Here is a 21,847-nt window from a genome sequence, read left to right on the forward strand (position 1 = left end):
GAATTAAATCATCAATGAAAATAATGTTTCTGTGATATATTTAATGCTAAGAATGCAACCCAACTTTATCCACACATCTGCTTTATGAGAAGACCTCCTGAAGTTGCAGATTCACTTTTTAAGCTGTTAGTACAAGCAAAGTGTTCACACTAGAGATGTAAAAATATTCTGTACAGCTTGATTTCTTTTAAGATAATTGGAAGAAAGAGAAGGTGAAAATTAGGTTAAAAAAAGTTCAACACAAGTCAGAGGTGTCTGACTTTTTGTCATCTTTTCCTCTTGTCTCCACAGGTATAGCGTCCCTCCTGAGCATGGCAAAAGACTAGAGAGGCTGGCACAAGGTGAGGAGCTAATTTCAATTAAAATCCATTTAAGTTTGTTTATTCACCACTCCTGCACGCTTTCCTGCCTTTATCTCTTTCACTCACATGCGTTAAGTGACAGAGCAAGTGCTTCCGCCTGTAGAGCACACGCCATTAAAATCATACACGCGCTGCACACTTAACACATGCCCTGAATACACACAAGCACACATTCAAAGCACGCTTATTGCCCCCTCTTGCATCGTTAAATAGAAAACAAAGCGGCACTTTTGAGCTACATCTCACCTTCTCCTCTCCCAACCGCAGCATGGACGTCATTGTTTAGCACTCACAATAAAAAACCTTCCCGCAGCTTTTCCTATGACAAACACAGTGGTCCTTACCATCAACAGTGTGGCGCATATGCACTGAGTTAGTGAAAAACTTTGATAATGCCACTTTGCCACAATATATAAAATTATATATTTTTGTTTTTTGGTCACTTGGTTGTGCTAAAATGGAGCAGCAGACGAAAGAGCAGCTTGAAGCACTTAACGTGTGCAGTCACTCATGCTAAAAAGATGAGGATGGATGCTGAATTTTATAGTAGAAGCTGTCTGAAGTGACACCAGCAGCACCTGTTTGTTCTGCAGAAGTAATGACGGAAAACTTGCAAAACTCACACAATCAAGGCCAGTTGTTCTGGACTATGTTTTGATGAATGTTTATTATCCCGAGGAGGAAGTGTTGGCTGTAGATGATTCATGAACGGTCTTAACGCCTGTCAGAAATCTGTGGAAAAGTGAAAACGTCAAACATATTTCAACTAGGGTGAAAAAACAAAAAGTAGAACAATTTCTCAGCATTATATTCTTTGTTGACTTTTATAGTCAGTGCTTTGACATGAGGATTTCATCTGAAATCTAGAAATCTTGTCTAAGGTGGATAAAAGAGGCAGTGAAGTGATACCATTCTGCCATCTTTCTTTGACACAAGGTGTTTCCTTTTGTTCCCCATTCCTTTCCAGCACCCATGTTCTCCTTTTACTCTTATTCTCTGTTTTGATCAGTGAGGATTAACCTTAGTATCGAATGTTTCTTAGAGTGAGGGAAAAGATATCAAGGTGAGAAGAGAGACTTGCTTTAAATAGACACATATTCCCAGTTATATGCTAGTTATCACTCCTGGGTGGAATTTGACTACGCACCATTGATCTATGTGCAATATATGGAGTTTGTCCCTATGCACAAAGGAAACAAAAGCATTCAGACAGTATTTCACTTCCTGTGCTTATAAGGAAAAACTGTTGTTGATGAACTAAACTCAAAAAGGTTCGGTCAACCATCTCACATAATAGGGAGGGGCTGAAAGACAGCTCGAGGAAGCTGGTTTTGCATTTCCAGGTCTAAAACCTCTTCCTGTGGGCTACACACACATGAAGTTAAATAGGTTTCCTTATAAATATGCAGAATCTGTAGGCAAGGAGTGAGATGCTTTAGGCTTTAGAGTCGTATTGACCAGTCACATTTGAGCAGCCTGTGGAAGGAAGTCCATGTGGAGGGATAAGAGGAGCACATTTGGCAGCTGTAATTTTGAAAGCATCAGCTGTCACGCTGCAGTAATTTAGCTTTTTTTTTTTTTTTTTTTTTTTTAAATAAATAAGTGTATCTATATTCATATTGTAATCAGTGACTGACACACAGGGAAATGGACAGTCTTGGCCCAGATGTCCTTTATCCATACATCTGCTGGTTACACTGGTAAAATGTTAAAAATGACATTAAATGCTACTTTTAAAACCACCCGCAGAGTAGTCTGGCTTTGGACATTAAAACTGAGATCCCATTAGCGCCAGCTTTTATAGCAGGGTGTTCAGTCATACATTGCAGCTTAGCTGGCTTATCCAGCACCTGCCTCATTTGTAAAATACAGCTGCCGAGGGTGAGAGGAGAGCTCACTCCTGGAAGTCAAAAACATATCAGTGTTTATGTTCTACTTGTTCAGCAGTTTGCTAAATTGCTCTGAGGCACTTTTTGGAGAGGATTTTAATTCTTATGTTTTTATTCTCATTTCTTATCATTTCACCAGTGGATTTTCTTGTGGTGTTGGCCTTTATGCCTCGCCAAAAATTCCTCTATGCAGGAACTCCCTGGCTATCTGCACAGTGCTGTGCCAGCGATGGATAGGGGTTTGGTTGCAGCCGTTACTGCGCGGGTATAAAGGGAAAACACTTAACCAATCTACTTAATGTGTTTATGGAGCGTTTGCATTAAAATTTCTCCACAAAAGAAAGCTGCAAAAATAACCCAAAATGTTTGACTTTGTGATAAAGTTCTTCTTATGCACTGCTGCTTAGGGCAATGCAAACTGGAGTGTCAGGCTTATGTCTATACTGATAACCCGTTATCACGAAAGTATCACACAGGCCACCTGGACTTATTTTGTGGTTTTGGCTGTAAAATTGTAAATTAATTCCTATCTTTTAGAAACTATGTGAATTTTCTCTCTAGCCCAAAATGGTTGAGGAGTTACGTTAATGTGAAGCGCACATGGTAAAATCTAGCCAGAGCTGATTTTTCTGTCTGCGTTCAGACCGTAGTACCTGAATTTTCTTTTGCTACCATGATACGTATCCCTGTAATGCTTTTGTTCTCCTCTCTCCAAAAACCACTTGAATTTTTTCTCTAGCACAGTTGGTAAACGGAGTTATGGTCATTTAAAGAGTGTTTGTCAAATGGGCCCACCACTGGGCTTCATTCATGCAAAAACTTACTCTTGTGGTTTGAAAACGACATGAAAAATCCACCGAAGAATCTAAGATTAACAAACACCTTGTAATTATTCCAAATCCTAAGTACAAATCAAAGAGAGCCCCATTCTTAAACACCCTAGTTCTGTAAACTCTCATGTAATATTTTTACAATTAAGTAATAAAAACTAAATAAAGGGGGAAACCCTACAAACCCTACCAGTACTAAACACAACTGCAGCTTTGGCATCATTTTATTCAGTTGTTTCAGTTTCACAGCCCTGGTGTTCACATTGACTTACTGGCCCACCTAAATAGAATGGAGCCCTAATTACTGTTATTACTTCCATCTGTGCCTTTTCTAAAACACCAGTCAAAAAGTCTGCTGTGAGATGGGCCCATTGTATTGACGGCTTTACTCACAGAGCATGTTGAAGTCTTTGCTGATAATAAAAACGCTTGTTTTAAGGTGACAATAAATATTGCATTTTAGTGCAAAATGGGCATTTTGTCTTACTTTTATCTGCCTGGTTTGGCAGTTTTAGGACAATAATTGGGAATTATGCATTTCAATGTATGCAGAATTGTTTAATGTTTTATTTAAATAACCTCGACATCTTTGATCTCAAGCAACATGCTTTCTAATTACATTGTATATGTTGATGCTCTTTCCTGTCTTCCTCTCTTCTTATCTAACCAGCTGGCAGTAGGAGGACACCACTGCCACCGTTATTTAACAGGCTCTCACTGACCTATCAAAGCCATCCTCTGCACAGGCAGCCAAATGTTTATGGGGTCCTAAAAAGACAGTTATGAGTGTTGCAGGGATGCTAAATGGGACTGGGACAATGGTCTCATTACTTAAAAGCTCCTCTCCAGACATTTGACAGGGTGACAGACGTCACTCCTATCACTCCTCATCTCTGCGTTATTTCTGCCACGGCGGGAGACTTTTCGGTTAAGGTGATGAGGAGGGTAGGGTGTAGGGTTCGAGGCAGGAACTTAATTTTCAAACTCGAAAGGACAGAATGAAGCCTTTAAGTTAATATTACCCCATGGAGAGCTCAGAAAGCCAGCTGCATTTTAATGGGGATTAATACGCAGGCTCTGTCGGCACATTATTCACCTTTATCAGCTCCAACGAGCAGGCAGGCACTGGGAGAGTAGAGAGTCCCCCTCTCCCTCTTTTGCTTTGTAGGGTGGAACAGAGGCTGAAACAATGCAGTGAAAATGAAGGATGAAATGGGTGCTGATTATACTGTCAGTCACATTAAAGTTTAACTGGGTGGAGGCATGGATGGACCCCCCTTTGAGGCACTGGTGGGTACATGCAGTAAAGGGGGTGGGAGAGTGAGCGATGGAGGAGAAATTCATTCTTTTGATTATGCAGAGTCTGTCTTTCTGTCTCCAAGAGCAGAAGTGAGCCTTTGTTTTAGAGAGTGAGTCGGGGCTTTGAGAGCCCAAAATGTCAGAGGTATATTATGATCTCAAAGCAGGCAGCGTTTTTAAGGAATTGAGTTTGTTTTATAATACAAGATGGGTATGATTGGTAAATTACTCCAGCTGGAAAAGTCCACATCGATACAATAGCAAATGCAGTTTCACATTTCCTTTAGTGCAGTTTGAATCCTCTCATAAAGTACACTGACTTGCGGTAACTTTTATTAGTGACCTTGGGGACGGAAACATCGGTAATTAATGCACAGCTCATTGTATTGTTTTCGGATTAATTACATTGCAGTAAACAAACGAGACCATGGTTTAAATAATCAGTAGCCTCTGACTGTCACTGTTGTTAGTGCTGCTGCTTCTGCAAATTAATAACATGTTTTAAATAACCCCACAGGTTTTCCTTGTTTCTGTTTGGATTGGTTGCACTGAACTGGATCACAATTTTACAGAGAGACAGCACCCAGCTTCACTTTTATGCTGTTGTATCCCTTTACACACAGTGACATCCATCAGATCTCCCCAGAAATCCAACCTGGAGGCCCACAATCAGTGAATTTTCATGCACTGTGGTAATGTGATTATTCCACACTGTGGGCAGTAAATTAATTTCTGCCCATGTCAAGGGGAAACCGGATTTCCTCTTCCAGGTTGTGGGATTAACAATAACAAGATAAATGGTTGCATTTCAACTGGAGATGGCTGTTTATTTGTCAGTGTCGAAATACTCTTATGGGATTGTATTACACATCTGAAGGGAGCATGGAAATCTACGCTCCGATCACTGTTGTATAGTAATCAGGCTAATGCAGTACATTCAAATGTGTTGATTTTCTCCTTTAATTACTCTGTAATCTGGTTTTTGTACTTTACACAAAGCAGTTTGTGCAAATTAATATATTCAATCTAAATTCCAGTAAAGGCTGACAAGCGTCTTGGTAATGGTTTATGCTCGATTGTGGTCGTAATACCACTGCAACATACTGTCAGTTTCTAATTCTGACAGAGTGTGATGAAAATATTGCATCATGATCGGAGAGTGATTCCATTCATGTCTCGGACACCCGCATGCTTCACAGCATAACCTAATTTTAGGCATGCTATTAGGGTGCTGTAGTGATTGAGAACAGAATAAGAGAAATAATTTAGTTTTTTTTCCTCCTAAAAATCAGAGTAAGCAATGATGCTATCAGTGTACAGTAGCTTCATCTGTAAATTTTGTCACCCATTTCCATGCAGTAGTTGATGTATTCAGTTGCCGTGTCATTTTAAGTTTTCTTCTCAAAGAAGTTCACTTGTGCCAGCTGACAGGCAGGGGACCACAGGGGCATCATGATGACATCTGGGGATTGTTGGCCCAGGAAATGATTATGATAATTAATGGCTTTCAGGAACAAGTGCTGCATTGGTGTCAGCTCTTAACCGATGTCCTTGAAATTACTGTTCATGCTCAACACTTCGTTGCTAGACAGTTTCTCTCATAGTCATCGCATAATTGCTTCCGTTCGTAAAATCTGAGACTCGATGATTCAGGCTTATTAAGTGGATTTAAAAGAAGTTTCTGGTGAGAACAAAATCCATTTTTAACATGTACGTGATGGCTTATGAGTGCGGTTGACATATTGTCTTTAGTGTTGGTGTACTTCAGTAGGCTGATGTTTTGGCTGATCCACCACACCAGATACCTGACGATAAACAAAACAACCAGCTGATCTAAGCAGAGTTGAGTCTAAATGAATGAAACTACACATAATCAGTTTTTCTGAGCATTTATTGTTTCCTATGTATGAAAGAAAAAAGTTGCCAATCACCAAATATTGGTATATGGGTTTGGGCTTTGCTTATTAATCTTCTCTCACTAACTCTGAGTTTAAATCCAGTTATTCTCCTGTTGCTACAATTTACAGATTAATCGTTTACATGCAGGCAGTTAGTAGTTGTGAAAGTGTAAAAGATAACTTTTAGCCAAAACACACAAACTGCTTATCTAAATGACTTGGATCATTTGGATTCCCAGTTATACCCTTGCTAAGAAAACAGACAAGCAGATGCACAGCGATTCCTCACTCCATTAGATAAACTAGCAAGAGTAAAACAAAAACAAAAAACGTGGGCTGTTTTTGCCGGGCCTGCAGCACTTTCTCAAAGTCTTTAATCTGTCTTTAGTGGTGATTGAACAAAATTCTGTCATGGATACAGATTTTGCTGAATGTGGCTCATGAAAGAAACGCAAAAAAGACAACATAACATTGCCTTCAGAGGTTGATGATAACATGAACATATGTACATATATACCCTACGATCGTTGTAGTAAGATGATGTTGTGGTTGTCAGTAAAATGCCCTAAATGCCCTCTGCTCACTCTCACCCTCTGCAGGCTTCTTTCCCGGCAGCTCCCAAGGCTGCGATGCCTTCCTTCGCCACAAAATGACACTGATATCACCATCCATCCTGAAGAAGTATGGCATTCCCTTTGACAGGGTGAGTAGCCGCTGTTTCCCTACACACACAGTATAAGGTATCCATGAGGAAATAAAGTAATGTTAACAATTTCTGTTTTAACTGTCATACAAGCTTCTTTACCAGTGCTGGCTGAAGTAGCAATAGAGTCCCTCCCACCCACTTACCTTAAACTGGCTGACACTGTTTCACCCTTTAACACCGTATAGAAGAAAGCTGTTTGCCCTTTGTTTCTCTGCTTACATGACTCTATCATCTATCTAAAGTAGGCAACCATTATAAAATGGAATAAAGCTGTACCCCAGTGCTTAAGCACACACGCATCTTCAGCCTCATAATGATCAGAGCGGAAATTGTGATGCAGATATTGACATTAAAACAGTGAAGCGATTTGAAATATTTAGTATCAGATGATGGGAAGTGGTGCATTTATTCCGCCAGTTCTCCAAGTGTGTCTTGCGTCAGCTGGAGAAGAAGTGGGCTTTTATTTCTAATGACTCAGCTTTGACGCAAACATTACAACTTATACTGGCTCTGAAAAATTAGTATGAGTCAAGATATTGTGTCTGTCGTAGCAAATTGTTGGGGATCATTTCACCTATCGGTTATTGTTCTGTTCAGCAGTTCAGTCTTCAAATTATGGAAGATTGAGGAAGGGGGGAAAAAAAAGCTGACACGGAGCAGGCATCTGATGTTCTCCAGAGTCAGCATAAGGGTTCCCCATTTATCTCATTTCTCACCCCTTAGGACATCATTATCACAGTGAACGTTTGACTTGTTACACACCTACAGTATCTTTCCTGATTCGAGTGTAAAAATAAAACTTGTGTTCTTGCAGTAGCAAAAAGGGACTTTTGATATCTGAACCACTGCCTTTAGTTGAAGAAGTTTATCTCCCACTTTCAGCCCCCTACTTCCATTTCTCCTTCTTATGCCTGTCACCTTATCTGGCTTGATGTGTCTCTTGATTGTCAAGATCCATGCTTTGTAAAGAAGTTGAGATCTGCAGTCAGATATATAGGGCTTGGGTTTTGGGGCAGCACACACACACACAAAAAAAAAGTGGTTAAAAATGTGAGGACAAGTAGAGCAATTTTTGCAGAATAACACTGAGCTCATGGGAAGGAATTCAGCACTCGGAGCAGCAGCCATGTTTAGTCAAATTAAGTCAGAAAAACGGGGACAAGATGTTTCTAAGGATTCAAACTCAATGTTTATCCCTCAAACCTTAAGTCAGCGGTAGCCTTTGTGCAACTGGTGGTAATAATAAAATATAGCTGTAAGAAATAACTGGTAAATAGATTAATGCCTTCCTTGTGCACAGAGACAACTGATAAATTCAGCCTTCAGACATTTAAAAAAATGTGTTTTCCTGTCTGTCTGTGTGAACAGATAACTCAGAATGAAGGGGAGTTCATGGTCACCTTTCCTTATGGCTACCACGCCGGCTTCAACCATGGCTTCAACTGTGCAGAGTCCACAAACTTTGCCACGCTGCGCTGGGTGGACTACGGCAAGATGGCTACACTGGTAAGATGAGACTGATTGCAGAGAGGTTAAGTCACCGTAACAGAGAAATTTCAGTCTGCTGTGTTAACGTGTCAGCAGTGATGGGGGAAAAAGTGATTTGGGGGATTTTGAAAACGTTTGAAATGATCTCACAAAAACGTCCAAAACAAAACATTGATCTGGCTAAAAGAAAAGCAGTGATGCTCATTAATGATCATGTTAACTTTGCAAACTGGGCACTCCATCTATATAACATGTCTATCCATTTAGAAAATGGGGTTTTATCTAAATTTTGTCAGCACTTGTCTGTAACCTGATGGAATTGGCAGCATGAAGCTGTTTGAAACGAGGTCTGAAGGCCAGTGTAGACACTCCACTTGAATAGTTTTGATCGGATGTGTGATTCAGAGGCAGCTTTGCAGCCTTCTTGCTCTGGGTGTTTGCTTCTTTGAAGGGATGAAGTAATAGATCATATCGAAATATAAAAGCAGCGTCTGGTTCTCTGCTGCACACCATCTGTTACCGACACTAACTGTACCCTCGCATCCTTGCACTGACGCAAACTGCCTCTTTGCCCGTGGGCTGTTGAGCATGAAATTGACAGGGCATGGGTTGGTTGTGGAAGGGAGCCCAACGACAATGTCCTCTGGAAGAAACTCCCCTCTTTTCTCTTCTCTATACATTCCATTTCATGTTCAGTCCTCTGTCTCTGTCTTTGTGTGTGTGCATGTCCCTTTTCCCTGCTTTCTCTCTACTTGGCTGCATGTCAGATTTATGAGGTGCCAGTTTGCAAAAGCACATCACCCTCCCTTCTCGCTCTTTCTCATTTTCGGCCTTCCTACTTTACCCATGTGGCCACTTGTAATTTAAGAACCAGTAGTCGAGGCTCCAGCAGTCTTCCCTTCACCAGTGCTCAAGGGAGCATCTCCACTGTGCTTGTCTCAGTTTGTTAAAGAAGAGTTTTCCATTCTGCACGACTAATCCGAGTCGACAAATCGACAGCACAGCTCGGCACGCGGAGCCGGAGGAACGTGGAAAAATACAACGGCTCGACCAACGAGCAGGGCTCTTTCTTTCTAGCCAGATTTCTCTTTCACTCAGGCGTCTGTACTCTTTGGGTGTTATGGTTATAAAGATTGTCCCAGAACTTGTGCTGTGTAATTTACGGCTCAGTAGCAGACACCTCTCATAGTGAATCACTTGGACCAAGCAGATGAGCCTTTGGCTAGAATGAACCAGAGACCAGGACCTGCTGAAGGTGTTTCTTTGCCTTTTTGCTCACTGCACAGATCTTGCGCTGAGCCTTGTTAATAAGTGGATCCTAAATGCCTGAAAAAGTTGAAAGGTTTTTCTATATTTAGGTTCTCCCTCTGTATATAGAGGCGTACATCCACAGGGTCGTAATTATTTTAGTTTCTAAAAAAAATTCAATTCTTATATTCTCTATATTCTGTATCTTGATATAGATAGTAGTTTTAGATGGCTTACCTACGCTACCTTCTTCCTGAGCAATAATAAAGTCTCATTTTCTCTTAATCTTTCTCTTAACTCCGCCATCTTTCTCTGTCTTTGGCTTAAGCAGTCATCCATTAACTCATCTCCCCTCCCCTCCCCGCCTTCCCCCTGCTGAGCCCTAGTCTGTCAGCATCAAACAGGACAGTGAACGATGGGGCTCGGTATCGAATCTGTCACTGTTTTCGGGCTGGTGGCACACGACAGAGACTGAGAGAGAATTTGGGCGTGCTTCATGTCTCAGTCCTTTTTAAAGACAAGCTCTTTAACTGCTGACCCATCTGTTTGGCTTCCTAAGTGAACACATCTGCGGTCAGAGCAGGTCTTTTGTCAGCATTCCTTGCATGTTCTGCGTGGGGTTGTACTTCTATTGTTTAAGACGTGACAGTTCTAATTAACCTTCTTCTCCACCTCTGGCTGTGCGTTAGGTGTTGGCCATTTAATTTTCTTTCTTTTTTTTTTTTTTGCATTTCATGGATTTAGTACCTCATTCATAGCATATCAGAAAAGCATTGTAACTCAAACAATTTCATTTGAACCATAGATCTAACTATTGAGTGTGGAAATGGCTAGCTTTCTTTGGAATGACAAGAATAATAACAGAAGAAATCAAAAAGAAAGGTGTTGCATGACTAGCTACAGTAGGATTTTTCTTTTTTTTCTTTCTTTTGCACATTTAAGGGAAGACAGCAAGCATGTAGACTCCACTGACGAATTGAAGTCGGTGAAAAAGATTCTTCATATTGTTATACTTACATTTGCTGCAGCATTATTTTTCTGAATGTTAAAAGTTTATGTCTTCTGGGGTTGTTGTGTTCTTGGTGAAAGCCTCTCTCTGCTCGTTTGGTGCTCAGTCAAACTTTGCTAATGTTCCTCCAGGCTTCCAGGGTGATTTTTTTTTTTTTCCCTGTCTGGGAAATGAACAAAAATCATCCTCCCAGGTCCCGGGCTATATCACATCACTTTTTCATCTAAAGATTCAACTACAGATGACTCGCTTCATCTTTTCTGTATTTGTTTGCAGGCTTGTCTGTTTTTTTTCTATGAGACCAGAGAATATGTTTTTATTAGCCGTATTCATCAACTTTGTCCATGATATAGTTCAACATTTAGCATTTTTTTGCTACATTTATTAAAGAAAGGACTGTATCAGTGTTAATGTAGCAAACACTGCCTGAAACATAGCAGAAGAAAAGGAAGTGTTCATTAAGATGCAGACTAGATTCTTGACACTGAGCAACAAAATTAGGCCAGTCATTAACAAAAACAATCAGCATTTGTCCACAGAGTTTCCAAGATCAGCAGTAAATTTAGCTCATATGTAAAGCACAGACATGTTACTGAGATTTTCATTATCACATTAGGAAGCTGTGTCAGTGTGGGCGAGGTGAATTAAGATGCTATAACTACAATTACCCTAATGCTGCTCATGAGAAACAACAACAAAAATCTCTTTGCCACTTTGCATTGCTGTGCTAAAGTAATTTAAAATTACAGTTTAATTTTTTCACTCTGAACAGCCTAATGAACCTTCCTGCTGCTGAGATTTCTTTCTGCCCAGATGTTGAGGAAATCTGATTAATTTAACCATAGAAAGATCATCTATTTCTAAAACTCTACAGTCATATTTGACTTTATATTTTTGCTATTTTATATATAGCTAAAAAATGCTTGCTGAATGTATATTTGCTGCAATGGCAGTTAGTACACTGCAGAAGCAACTGCATGCAGGAGGACATACAATTTTTTTTTTGTTTGTTTTGTTTATTTTTTCTAACTTTAAGGACAGTTTTTACTCTGGAGTAGAGCTGGGCGATATAAGATTTTTTCATATCACGATATGTTTTTTTCATTTCAGGCGATAACGATATATATCACGATATAAGCCAAATAACTATATTTGTAAGATTTAAATGTGCCGTTGCTCACAAGTAAAATGTGAAATAACCAGCAGCTTGTTTTGATTTAAATATTTATTTCCCATAATAAGTTCAACAGGGTAGATGTACTTAAGGAACATGAGACTTCAGTTTCAGATAAATAAAGGCAAATATTGCAAACTACACAAAAGGCAGCCGCTAAAGCGTTTAAGTTTCAAAATAGAACAAACAAAACAGACTACTAAATTGTCAATTCCACTTAGAAACAAAATATTAATTCTAAAAATAAATCTTAGTTTGTTTTACAGAAGAACAGACAAAATTGACTAACTTTTGTCAATATCAAATAAACTGAGAACTAAAAGGAAATTCTCAATCTCTCCTTGTTGTATAGCTTAGCTTTTCAAACAGTTTTAACTGTTACTTTAGTCTGACAAAAGCCGAATGACGAATTAGCGCTTTCAGTCAGAGATTGAGCATGCACCGGTTTATTGTATTTCCAGACTTGCTTTCGGCACAATTTACAGTGCGCGCTACTCTGTTTTTTGTCAGACTTGAAATAGCCGAAATACCTTCACACTACGGAACTTCTATGGCCCTTCCGTTCGACAATCTCTCCGGCATTGGAACCATCATCGGTTTTTTCTTCGGTAACCTTCGCTCACGCTCTCGGTTGATTTTTCTCTAGTCGGCAAACTCATTTCCTCCATTACCCGGGCGGCCCGGCTGCAAAAACAAATACACATGTGCGCCTTGGCACTTGTGCTGTACGTAACAAGTCACGTGACGTGACGCTGCGGCTGTGATTGGTTCGGCTCTGCTCTACTTAATTTGGATTGGCTGTTCTTTTTTTTTTTTTCTTTTTTTTTTTTCTTTAAGAGGACAAGAGAGATGAGGCCTATCGCAATAGTTAAATTTTTCTATCGAGAAAAAGTTATTTCGCAATACATATCGTTATCGTTCTATCGCCCAGCTCTACTCTGGAGGATAATAAACCCCTGACTTACAGCCACACAGATTAGTGAGGACCGTTTAATTACAGTTAAATATCGCTGAGAAATACAACAACTTGCAATGTAATCATAAACCTGGCTCGTGCCACTTTACAGTTGTTTTACCACAGTTCCTAATGAACGTTTGTACTGTTTTGTTTTAAACCTTCTCGTTTTGTTCAGCATGTTAAGCAGCTGATCTCATCTGGGGATGTATGTGAGGAGATAAAGAAGGAAAGGAGGGGAAAACTGGGAGAAAAATTGGAGCAGTTTAGTCTTTATTTAAATGTGTTCAGCATTTTTTTCCTAATCACTGAAAAATAAGCAAACAAACAAAAGAAAACACAAAAAACCACCAAAGTAGTGGTTTAGTTTGTTTTCTCAGCAGGTGGGTGATCTGCAGCCCTGTTGTACAGCACATTCAGAATTTTGCATTAAAACAGTTTTTAATTACCTCTGAAATTATTCTCCATTCCTATTAGCATCTTGAAGGTTAGTTTTGTTTCATCAGAAGAATGAACAAAATAACTGGATGCTTAAATTTTCATGCAATCTCATTTTGTTTTATACTATTGGATATACTGAGAAGTATCCCTACACTGAAGAACTTGAAAAATAAAGGAAGACTGAAGCAAGTGCTGTGCATCCACAGTGAGTCCCCGGGCTTCAGGTTTTCTGTGGCTCCTATAATTAAGCTTCATTAGGAGCCCAAGTATACTTCAGGGCTCATTGACTCCCTGCCTCAGAGTGGGTTTTTGTTTTCTGAGATCTTGTGCATCTCCAAATGAGTTTTCATCTAATTAAGTTTTTAGATGATAATAAAGTGTAACTCATCCTGGCCCTTGAGGATGGCAACGATATCCATAACCTCTTAACACCTTCCTAAAAATAAAACAAGGCGCTGAATCTCTTTAGCAGTGAAGAATGCACATTTTGCCAGGTACAATCAGGGTAAGAGCAATATTTATCTTGGTGGCTGTTTTTTGATGGGGTTTTTTATTAGTCACGTCCTGTTCCCAGTAAAAGTTTCATTGTGGTAAAAATCAGGTGTTCCCATGCTTGCACTTGCACCCCCTCTTTTTTGCCCTTCCATTCCCCATTCCATCACCAACACAGTATTTTAATGTCTCTGTCTGTCAAGTGGTGTCTAGATGAGATGTAGGCTGGAAATTGTTTTGCTGTGGAGGTGTGGGCTGTTGTGTTTCTAGTAATTGAGCACAAGGCTCTCAATACAGATCAGGAAATAAAAGGATCTGAAAGAAATACAGCAAGCGAGGCACAAAAAATATTTTCATACGTCTCCTTCCTCTTCTTTTTTTCCCGTCATTACACCACCCTCCATTTGTTTCCTGTATTTCAAAACTTCGTTTTGATGTCCATGCCATTTTTCACTCCTGCACCACTGCAGTTTCATGCAACAGTTCCCTTCTCTAGTAAGCTCAATGATTCAATAGTTCTGATGACTCAATGGTTCTGTATCGTGCCGTATTTTAGTCATTATCACGTTTTAAGGTATCTCAGGTCAGTGGTTTATGTACAACACCATAGTGGAACAGCTGGTTGTTTACTGTATATTTAAAGCCTGTTTGTCAGGTGTGGCCTTTGTCACACAGGCCTAGAGACCTGCCGGCAACTGTCTGGCAACCACTGGTCGACAGGGAAAAGTGTGGATTCTGTAACTGGTGAGTGGCTGGTGGAGGTTGCTCGTAGTCCCTAAGGCATGGTCCTGTACTGAAAACCTCCTGACAACTACTTTGATTGCTATCATTGTGCTTACTAGATTGCATGGGAGATATGTCTGCAAACACTGCAAACAAAGTTGTGAAAAGTGAGGAAATGCCATTGTTTGCAGACAAATTGGCATCTTTCATGGAAATTATGAGTGCTATTGACCAAAGTTTTTTGGTACAGCACCATCTTTGTGACCGATCCTCTACACCAGTGGTCCCCAACCTTTTTTGCGCCACGGACCGGTTTATGCCCGACAATATTTTCACGGACCGGCCTTTAAGGTGTCGCGGATAAATACAACAAAATAAAACTAGTACCGGTACCGAAAAAAAGAAGATTTATTCATAACACACGTGAAAAGACCCAGGAAAACCGAGTTAACGATAAAAACGATAACAAAATAACGCTGAAAACCGATAAAAACCCTGAAAACCATACATTTCACACCTGAGCCTCAACTCTCGCGACCCGGTACCAAACGACTCACGGACCGGTAGCGGTCCGAGGCCCGGGGGTTGGGGACCGCTGCTCTACACAACCACTTGCTAACAGGTTGGGGTCTATACATTTTTCCATAGAAAATAAAGGTTGCCGGGAAATCGCCACCTGCAGATCTCTAGGCCTGTGTACCTGTGACCATTAAAAGCAAGTTAGGTCACTTTGTAGCTGTGTTGGTAATCCTGATGTCCCTTTTTGATGCTCGTGTATGTAAATTAGCTTTGTTTGTGGTCACGGTGACATAAAATATGCATGCCTTTTGAGTCAACAGTCAAATTGGATATAATGTACTTAAAAGGTTTGCCGACTTCTCCCCAAGAAAGGTTTTAACAAACTTTTTTTCCTCCAGAAGCTAAAACTATACAACCATCTTTGCTCTGAAAGACCTGAATGGAGATGCTTATCTAGAATTTCACTCCCCCTCCACCCCCCTTTTTTTTCTCTCCCCTTTATCACACAGAAGTCACATCTTTACAACAGGTATTCCCTACTCTAATGTAGAGCCTTGTCTTTTCTCTCCAGTGTTCCTGCCGGAAGGACATGGTGAAAATCTCCATGGATGTGTTTGTGCGCTGCCTGCAACCCGAGCGCTATGACCTGTGGAAGCAGGGTAAAGACACAACAGTGCTGGACCACCTGAAGCCCACAGAGCTCACCAGCCCTGAGCTGGAGAGCTGGAGGGAACATCGCGTCGCCCACCGGGCAAACCTCCTGCGAAGGTTTGTATTATAAAATTCGTCATGTGTTCAAAAGTAAATATGAGGGTTTTACTTAGCTGTCTATCTAACTATGACAGGGCCATGCAGAAGATGAAGCAATTCCGTCGTCTGAAGCTCGAGGAGGTGAAAGTCCTGGCAGAGGAAGGCATTGAGCTGAATGCTGCCGAGTACCAGCGTCAGGTTGAGGAGCGTGAGGCTCAGCGTAAGAAGGAGAAGGAAGCACGTCTTGCCCGAGAGGCCATGATAACTCTGGAAGCCCTGGAGCGCGAGGAGCAGCAGGCTGCTGAGGCCGCTGCTAAAGTAGTAGAGACTCCAGCTGCAGAGGGTGAGGCAGATATGAAAGCCTTTCTTTCAGTTCTATCCTCAGTGATAGAATCTTCCACTTTAAAAAGTCATTACTCAGTCCACACGGTAGTTTTAACCCCATTGCCTCATACAGACATTTTTAATGAGCCAGTAGCACTTCTGACTTTATCTCCTCATCTGTTATTTGCCAGGACAAGAACAAGAAACCAAACCACAGAACTTGACAGACGACATTGAGAAAAAGAAGCAGAGAAAGCCGAAGAAGATCTCCAGTGGCCAAAATGCCATTACTGGATTCGAGGAAGCGTTTAAGCAGTTTGCTACATCTGACGACAAGAATTCAAAGAGGGACACGGCTCGTCATCTAGACACTTTGTCCCCGAGACACAGCGACATCTTAGCAGACAACAAGATGGATGTGAGTGCCACCCAGGTGAGTCCGATCTTGACTGAAAGTCAATAGATTTGTCCTTTACTCTGTCAGACAGGTTAGCTCTTTAAGCGTTTGTAGTCCCCACTTGGTGGCAGTTTAATACTTTATTTGTTGTGAGCTTACATCACAATAGAGTAGCCTCTGAATTGGCTAATAAAACACAAGCTAATTAAATCTGAAAAAATCCACTAACATTCGCTGTAATAATACACAAATGTAGGAAAAAATGTTTTTGCAGCTGTAGTCATTACTTGTTTTTCCATTTACTTTTTATCCATTCTCAAAAACAGCAGTTTATTAAATTAATATCAAGTTTGAACATGTTCAAATTACTTTTTATTTGGAGATGAATATTTTAAGGTTAGACAAATTGAACAAAAATAAGAAACACACTTTTTTAAATTAATTTATTTTAGGCAACCTATCCCAAGAGGAAAATACCTACAGAAATAAAAAAGAGTCGCCGCCACCCCCTCAGCAAGCCACCCACGCGCTCCCCTCTGTCCATTGTCAAACAAGATCCAGCTAGCGACAAAGGTATGTGGATATCCGTCCTTCACTTCAGTTATTTATTGTAAATATTCTGCTATTAAAGTCTTAAACACTTGTGCAGAAACTTCTCTCACAAGCTGCTAGTAGATCTACAATTTGATCTTCCTGGATGTCAGTTGAAACCTGTGCTGTGCTGTAATTGCTGTTTTCATGTAGACATGAATAAATTATGGAGGGAAAAACAGCAAATAATACAATAATAAGTTTGATGTAAAGACCAGAGGGAGCCACAGAAGAAAAGAACAAAAACTGGATTTTCAGGAAACAGATTTGTTGTAGTTACTTCAGATTTGGCACAGGTGTCGTCTCTACGGCATCGTGGTTTACACATTCTAGTGAAAGCTCCACAGTTTGATCCCGGGAGGAGGCGCATATCCCCTCGGAGACTGCGTCAGGAAGGGCATCCGGCATAAAAATCTGCCAAATCGAACACGCAGAGCTACCTGCTGTGGTGACCCACTGTGAATAAGGGAGCAGCCCAAAGTAGTTAGCACTTCAGCTTTGCCACAGATTTGTTTACTTGGACTCAGAGATGAACCAATTAGAATTTGAAGGTTGCCGCAAACGGCGTCATGAAATTTCACAAATTTGTCAAGCATCACAAAGAGACGTGTCATGATGTTTATATATATTTTTATCTAAATGGTAATTGGCCATCGTCACTATAATGGCGTAGTGTTCTACAAAAACACCTTTTTGGCCATAACACGGGAAGCAGGGAAGGAGAAATCTGAAATATTGTGATCATTTTCAATGTTTGAATTGAAGTTGCTAGTCTTTGGAACCCATCTAATAAATTCCTTTAGAGTAGTCACTACATATAAAGCATTTTGAGTCTGGATAGACCGCACAGCCGAAAGTTCATCCAGCTCATGGTTTTCTTGTACATAAAACGAATAAGATACCATTGTTGTTGTTTTGTTGTTTGTTTTTCTTATTGATTCGGGGGAAGAAAAACAAGCAGGTCTGAAGCTCCCCATGGAGATAATGAAATCAAGACTACTCTCTCTTCAGTGTTTTTCTTTTCATTTTCTGACTGACAATTATTGATCAGGGGATCATGACTTCCAATTACCTGCTTTCAAAGTCACTTTGAGTTGGCAGCAGGGGACCTGACTTGGGGTATGTTCTTTAAAAGGGTGGGTGGGGTGACAAGGAGAAAAAAAAGACTTGTGCTGGTGGAGGGGAAGGGGAGGAAAAAAAACCACTTAAATGGGAAGCTTGTGAAAATATCTTCCTGCCTTCGGTCCAGGTCTGACAAAGTGTTTGGATCAGTAGCTTCAAGGCATCACTTTAAAATTGATTCCTGACTCTGCACAGCATATTATTGATGCCAGTGCTGTTTGTGTTCATCAGCCAATTATATCAGGAGTGGTGTTGTTATTGTGCAGGACCAGAATGTGCTGTTCCCGTCTCTTGGCGAGAGCTCTCTTATGAAAAACATTCTGGAGCTTCTCTAAAAATGCTTGACGTGCGTTTCAGAGAAAAATAAAAATCATTAGCGGTAACAAATCTCTCAACACGACTGCAGTATGTGTTATCCTCCCCAGCTCTGTCTAACAAGCACACTCATGCATTTGAATTCTTTACCCACAGATCTGGCCTCCCCCATGCCAATGGATAGCGACATGAAGAAGCAGGAGCACCTGTGGCAGAATCACTCACCTAACTTCCTGGCAGAGAAAGCCTTCAATGCTGCAGTAGCTGCGCTCAAACCACACTGTGCTGTCTGCTCACTCTTCTGTCCGTACACAAAGGTAGGTATACGCCAGGCACATAGGAGTGGTTCATATAACAATGGCAGGTCAGGCCCATTAGAACAGACATAAATAGTGGGCCACAAACTAACATTTAACTTGTCTTCTTTCCTGATCTTTCCAACCACAGAAAGATGTCTCCGCTGATAACGAAACACTGGGCGCTTCATTTCCCCGTTATGGCAGCTTGACTCGTCCACTGGTCCCAGAGATGTGCTTCAGCGTCGGAGCAGGAAACACGGAGCCACCGCCCACCAACTATCACATTGGGGAGGATGGAACCAGCCTCCTGATCTGCTGTTCATCTTGCCAAATGCAGGTTCATGCCAGTAAGTATAAAACTGAAAAGACTTTGGCTGTGTTGGTCTAACATTGGGACATGAGCTCATTTGTTGTACCCTCTGTGTGATAGAGAGCTTACTAGTGCACCTGGGGACATCTGTACTAGTTGATGTTTTATTAGATGAGCAATAAAAATAAATCTGATGGCAACACACTGCCTCTGTGCTAGTAATGAAATTTAACACTGTTGTTGCAACAGAAAGCTTTCCAGCAAAGACAATTTTAATATGGCTTTTGATTAGAGCCAGTTAGCATTTGTATGCCCGCTGAGACATCGGGTATCTAATGGACACAAGAATTTGGTCTTTTGACTTGATTTTCCACGTGCACATTCAATCAGTGGGTAAAACACAAATCTGAAACTGTATAATAGATGTTAATCGTTGTAAAGTAAGAATCTGTAAGTGTGGAGACTTCTTTTTGCCCCCTCAATACTTTGTAGATTTCAAATTCTTTTACCTCTCTGTGTTGTCAAAGAGCTGAATTTGATTCAGTTCAACAGCATTTAATTCATAATGCGGAGAATGTCTGTTTTATAAATTAATGCCAACACAGACCAGCAAGTTTTACAGATAAACTTCAGTCTATCTAGTGCTCACAACATTTTCCCACACCTGAGACCCCTGAGAATAGTTTCAGGAAAATGGGCAGAGGCACAGAGGATGAGACTTCAATACAGCGGTGCAATAGACTGCTCAATTCCCTGTTGCCAGACTCAGTGAAGCTTTCTAGTGTAACTCTTCTCAGCTCTGGTTAAACTGGCTAAGAGGCTGACAAAGGTCATGCAAAAGTGTCTCTAAAAACCAACACACCATACACTTACCCAGCTCATATTTACCCTGCCTTTCCACTATATAGTTGACTTTTAACGGCATATTGCTTCTGTCGAAGCGAAGCGTGAAAAGACAGGGAGCTTGTTAAGATTCTGTAAGACTGAGTCATCCCAGGAATCTCTCTGTGCGTGGCTCTTCTTTTTATTGCCATATAGAAGGACATCTATCTAGACTGAACATTTTTAGTAAAGTTTTATGCTGTAAACGATGCAGATGAACGCATTGACTCATCAAGTGTGTCGGTAATCAGCCCTTTCTGGAAATGTATGCATAAATGGATGTTTTGTGCCACATCACAACATCGACCCTCCTCTCCTCGGTTCTTATTATCACTAAAGCCGGAGTGCACCTTCAAGGCCAGTTCATTAGTTATCCAGGGACGAGTTTGACTCAGTCTGGGGAAACGGCGCAGATGTTCATAAGAGAGCACGAAGCAGAACGAAATCCTGTCAAAACACCTTTGCTCCTCATTGTGCTGGAGTAGACATCTGCCTAAAAATCATTCACACATGTACAGGTGTTACATAAACCTGCATGCCCTTTTCTTCAGAAGCTTAAGCTGGAGATGGTGATGAGCTGAAAGTGTGAACAGAATGCTTAAAAACATGGCTGGTGAGAAGTAATTTGCAGAAATGTGTACAAAATCTGTTTAAAGAAATAGAAAAAAGGCAGTAATGTTGCCATGCGCTGTCCTCACTGAATATCGATGCATGGAAATGACATGAAATGATGAAATAGATGAGCGCAGTCAATAGCATCTCTTCTCTAACAGGTTGTTATGGCGTGAAGCCTGACTCTGTTGGTGATTCCTGGATGTGCTCTAGGTGTGCAGCGGGAGCCTGGACAGTGGTGAGTAGTGGCTGCAAATGATCCAATCCCACCCCACCCCCACATAAAATAAAACCACTTCAGGAATAACAGTTATTCTCCAGAACTGCAGGTTTAGTTGAAAATGTTTATTAGATTTGACTTGAATGAGAGCCTCTGAGGACACGTTGACCCTACATCTGTTCTTCTAATGATTGCTGCTAGGCACCATGACATCAATCACAAGTCCAAACCAAGCTTTGTTTAGAGAAGACTGATTTGGCTAAGGTGTGGGAGGAACGGTGACAATGTGTTCTCCGTTTCTATACTTAATCCTCTTTTTCTCTGTTCTCGTATTATCTTTTCTTAAGGAGTGCTGTCTTTGTAACTTGAGAGGAGGAGCTTTGAAGACTACCACAGACAACCGGTTAGTGCCACGTGTTTGAGCTGATGCAAATTCACAAATTACAAAAACAACAAAAAATAATGGTTCATCAAGCTTATACTCAAAGCAAAATAAAGATTTTCAAATCAAAATCTTACAGTGAATCAATATTTCCCTGTTTTTAATTTGTTCTCGCCAAACTATTCATTGCTTCACCAGGTGGGTTCATGTCATCTGTGCTATCGCCGTGGCTGAAGCTCGCTTCATCGATGCCATTGAGAGGGGGCCAGTGGACGTCAGTGCCGTCCCAGACACCCGCAAGAATCTAGTAAGATCAGACGGTGACAAATAAGCGAGTTACATGTCTGTTTGTGTTGTTATGTAAAGTGAAACAGGCAGAGAGCTACTTTGAAATACATCCAAGATTGTTACCTAGTTTCTTTTTGGCTTCTTAGTGTACATTGTGCACTGTAGCTGTTTTGCTTATACTGTTTAGGTGAATTTCCGGCTTTTTTTGTTTGAATGGATAGATTTTTTTTTTCCTCCTTCTTTTTTGGAAGCCAGGGATGATATAGGGTAAAAACAGATGTGCTGAGGGGCATGACTGAATAATCAGCTGTCATTTCTCGCT

General features: G+C 40.8%; 1 protein-coding gene across 1 annotated transcript in view; it reads left to right on the forward strand.

Annotated features, from left to right (window-relative positions):
- The window catches only part of kdm4b (lysine (K)-specific demethylase 4B), a 43,366-nt gene that overhangs the window by 12,356 nt on the left and 9,163 nt on the right, over nt 1–21,847 (forward strand). Inside the window, exons 6-17 of the mRNA XM_063495157.2 lie at nt 292–341; nt 6,878–6,981; nt 8,353–8,490; nt 15,605–15,801; nt 15,879–16,126; nt 16,299–16,540; nt 16,957–17,077; nt 18,689–18,849; nt 18,980–19,178; nt 20,797–20,873; nt 21,203–21,258; nt 21,436–21,544. Of these exons, the coding sequence (XP_063351227.1) occupies nt 292–341; nt 6,878–6,981; nt 8,353–8,490; nt 15,605–15,801; nt 15,879–16,126; nt 16,299–16,540; nt 16,957–17,077; nt 18,689–18,849; nt 18,980–19,178; nt 20,797–20,873; nt 21,203–21,258; nt 21,436–21,544 (1,702 nt within the window). The remainder of the gene's footprint in view (nt 1–291; nt 342–6,877; nt 6,982–8,352; nt 8,491–15,604; nt 15,802–15,878; nt 16,127–16,298; nt 16,541–16,956; nt 17,078–18,688; nt 18,850–18,979; nt 19,179–20,796; nt 20,874–21,202; nt 21,259–21,435; nt 21,545–21,847) is intronic.

The sequence above is a fragment of the Pelmatolapia mariae genome, linkage group LG15 (genome assembly GCF_036321145.2).
Source record: "Pelmatolapia mariae isolate MD_Pm_ZW linkage group LG15, Pm_UMD_F_2, whole genome shotgun sequence".
In the NCBI taxonomy this organism is placed as follows: domain Eukaryota; kingdom Metazoa; phylum Chordata; class Actinopteri; order Cichliformes; family Cichlidae; genus Pelmatolapia; species Pelmatolapia mariae.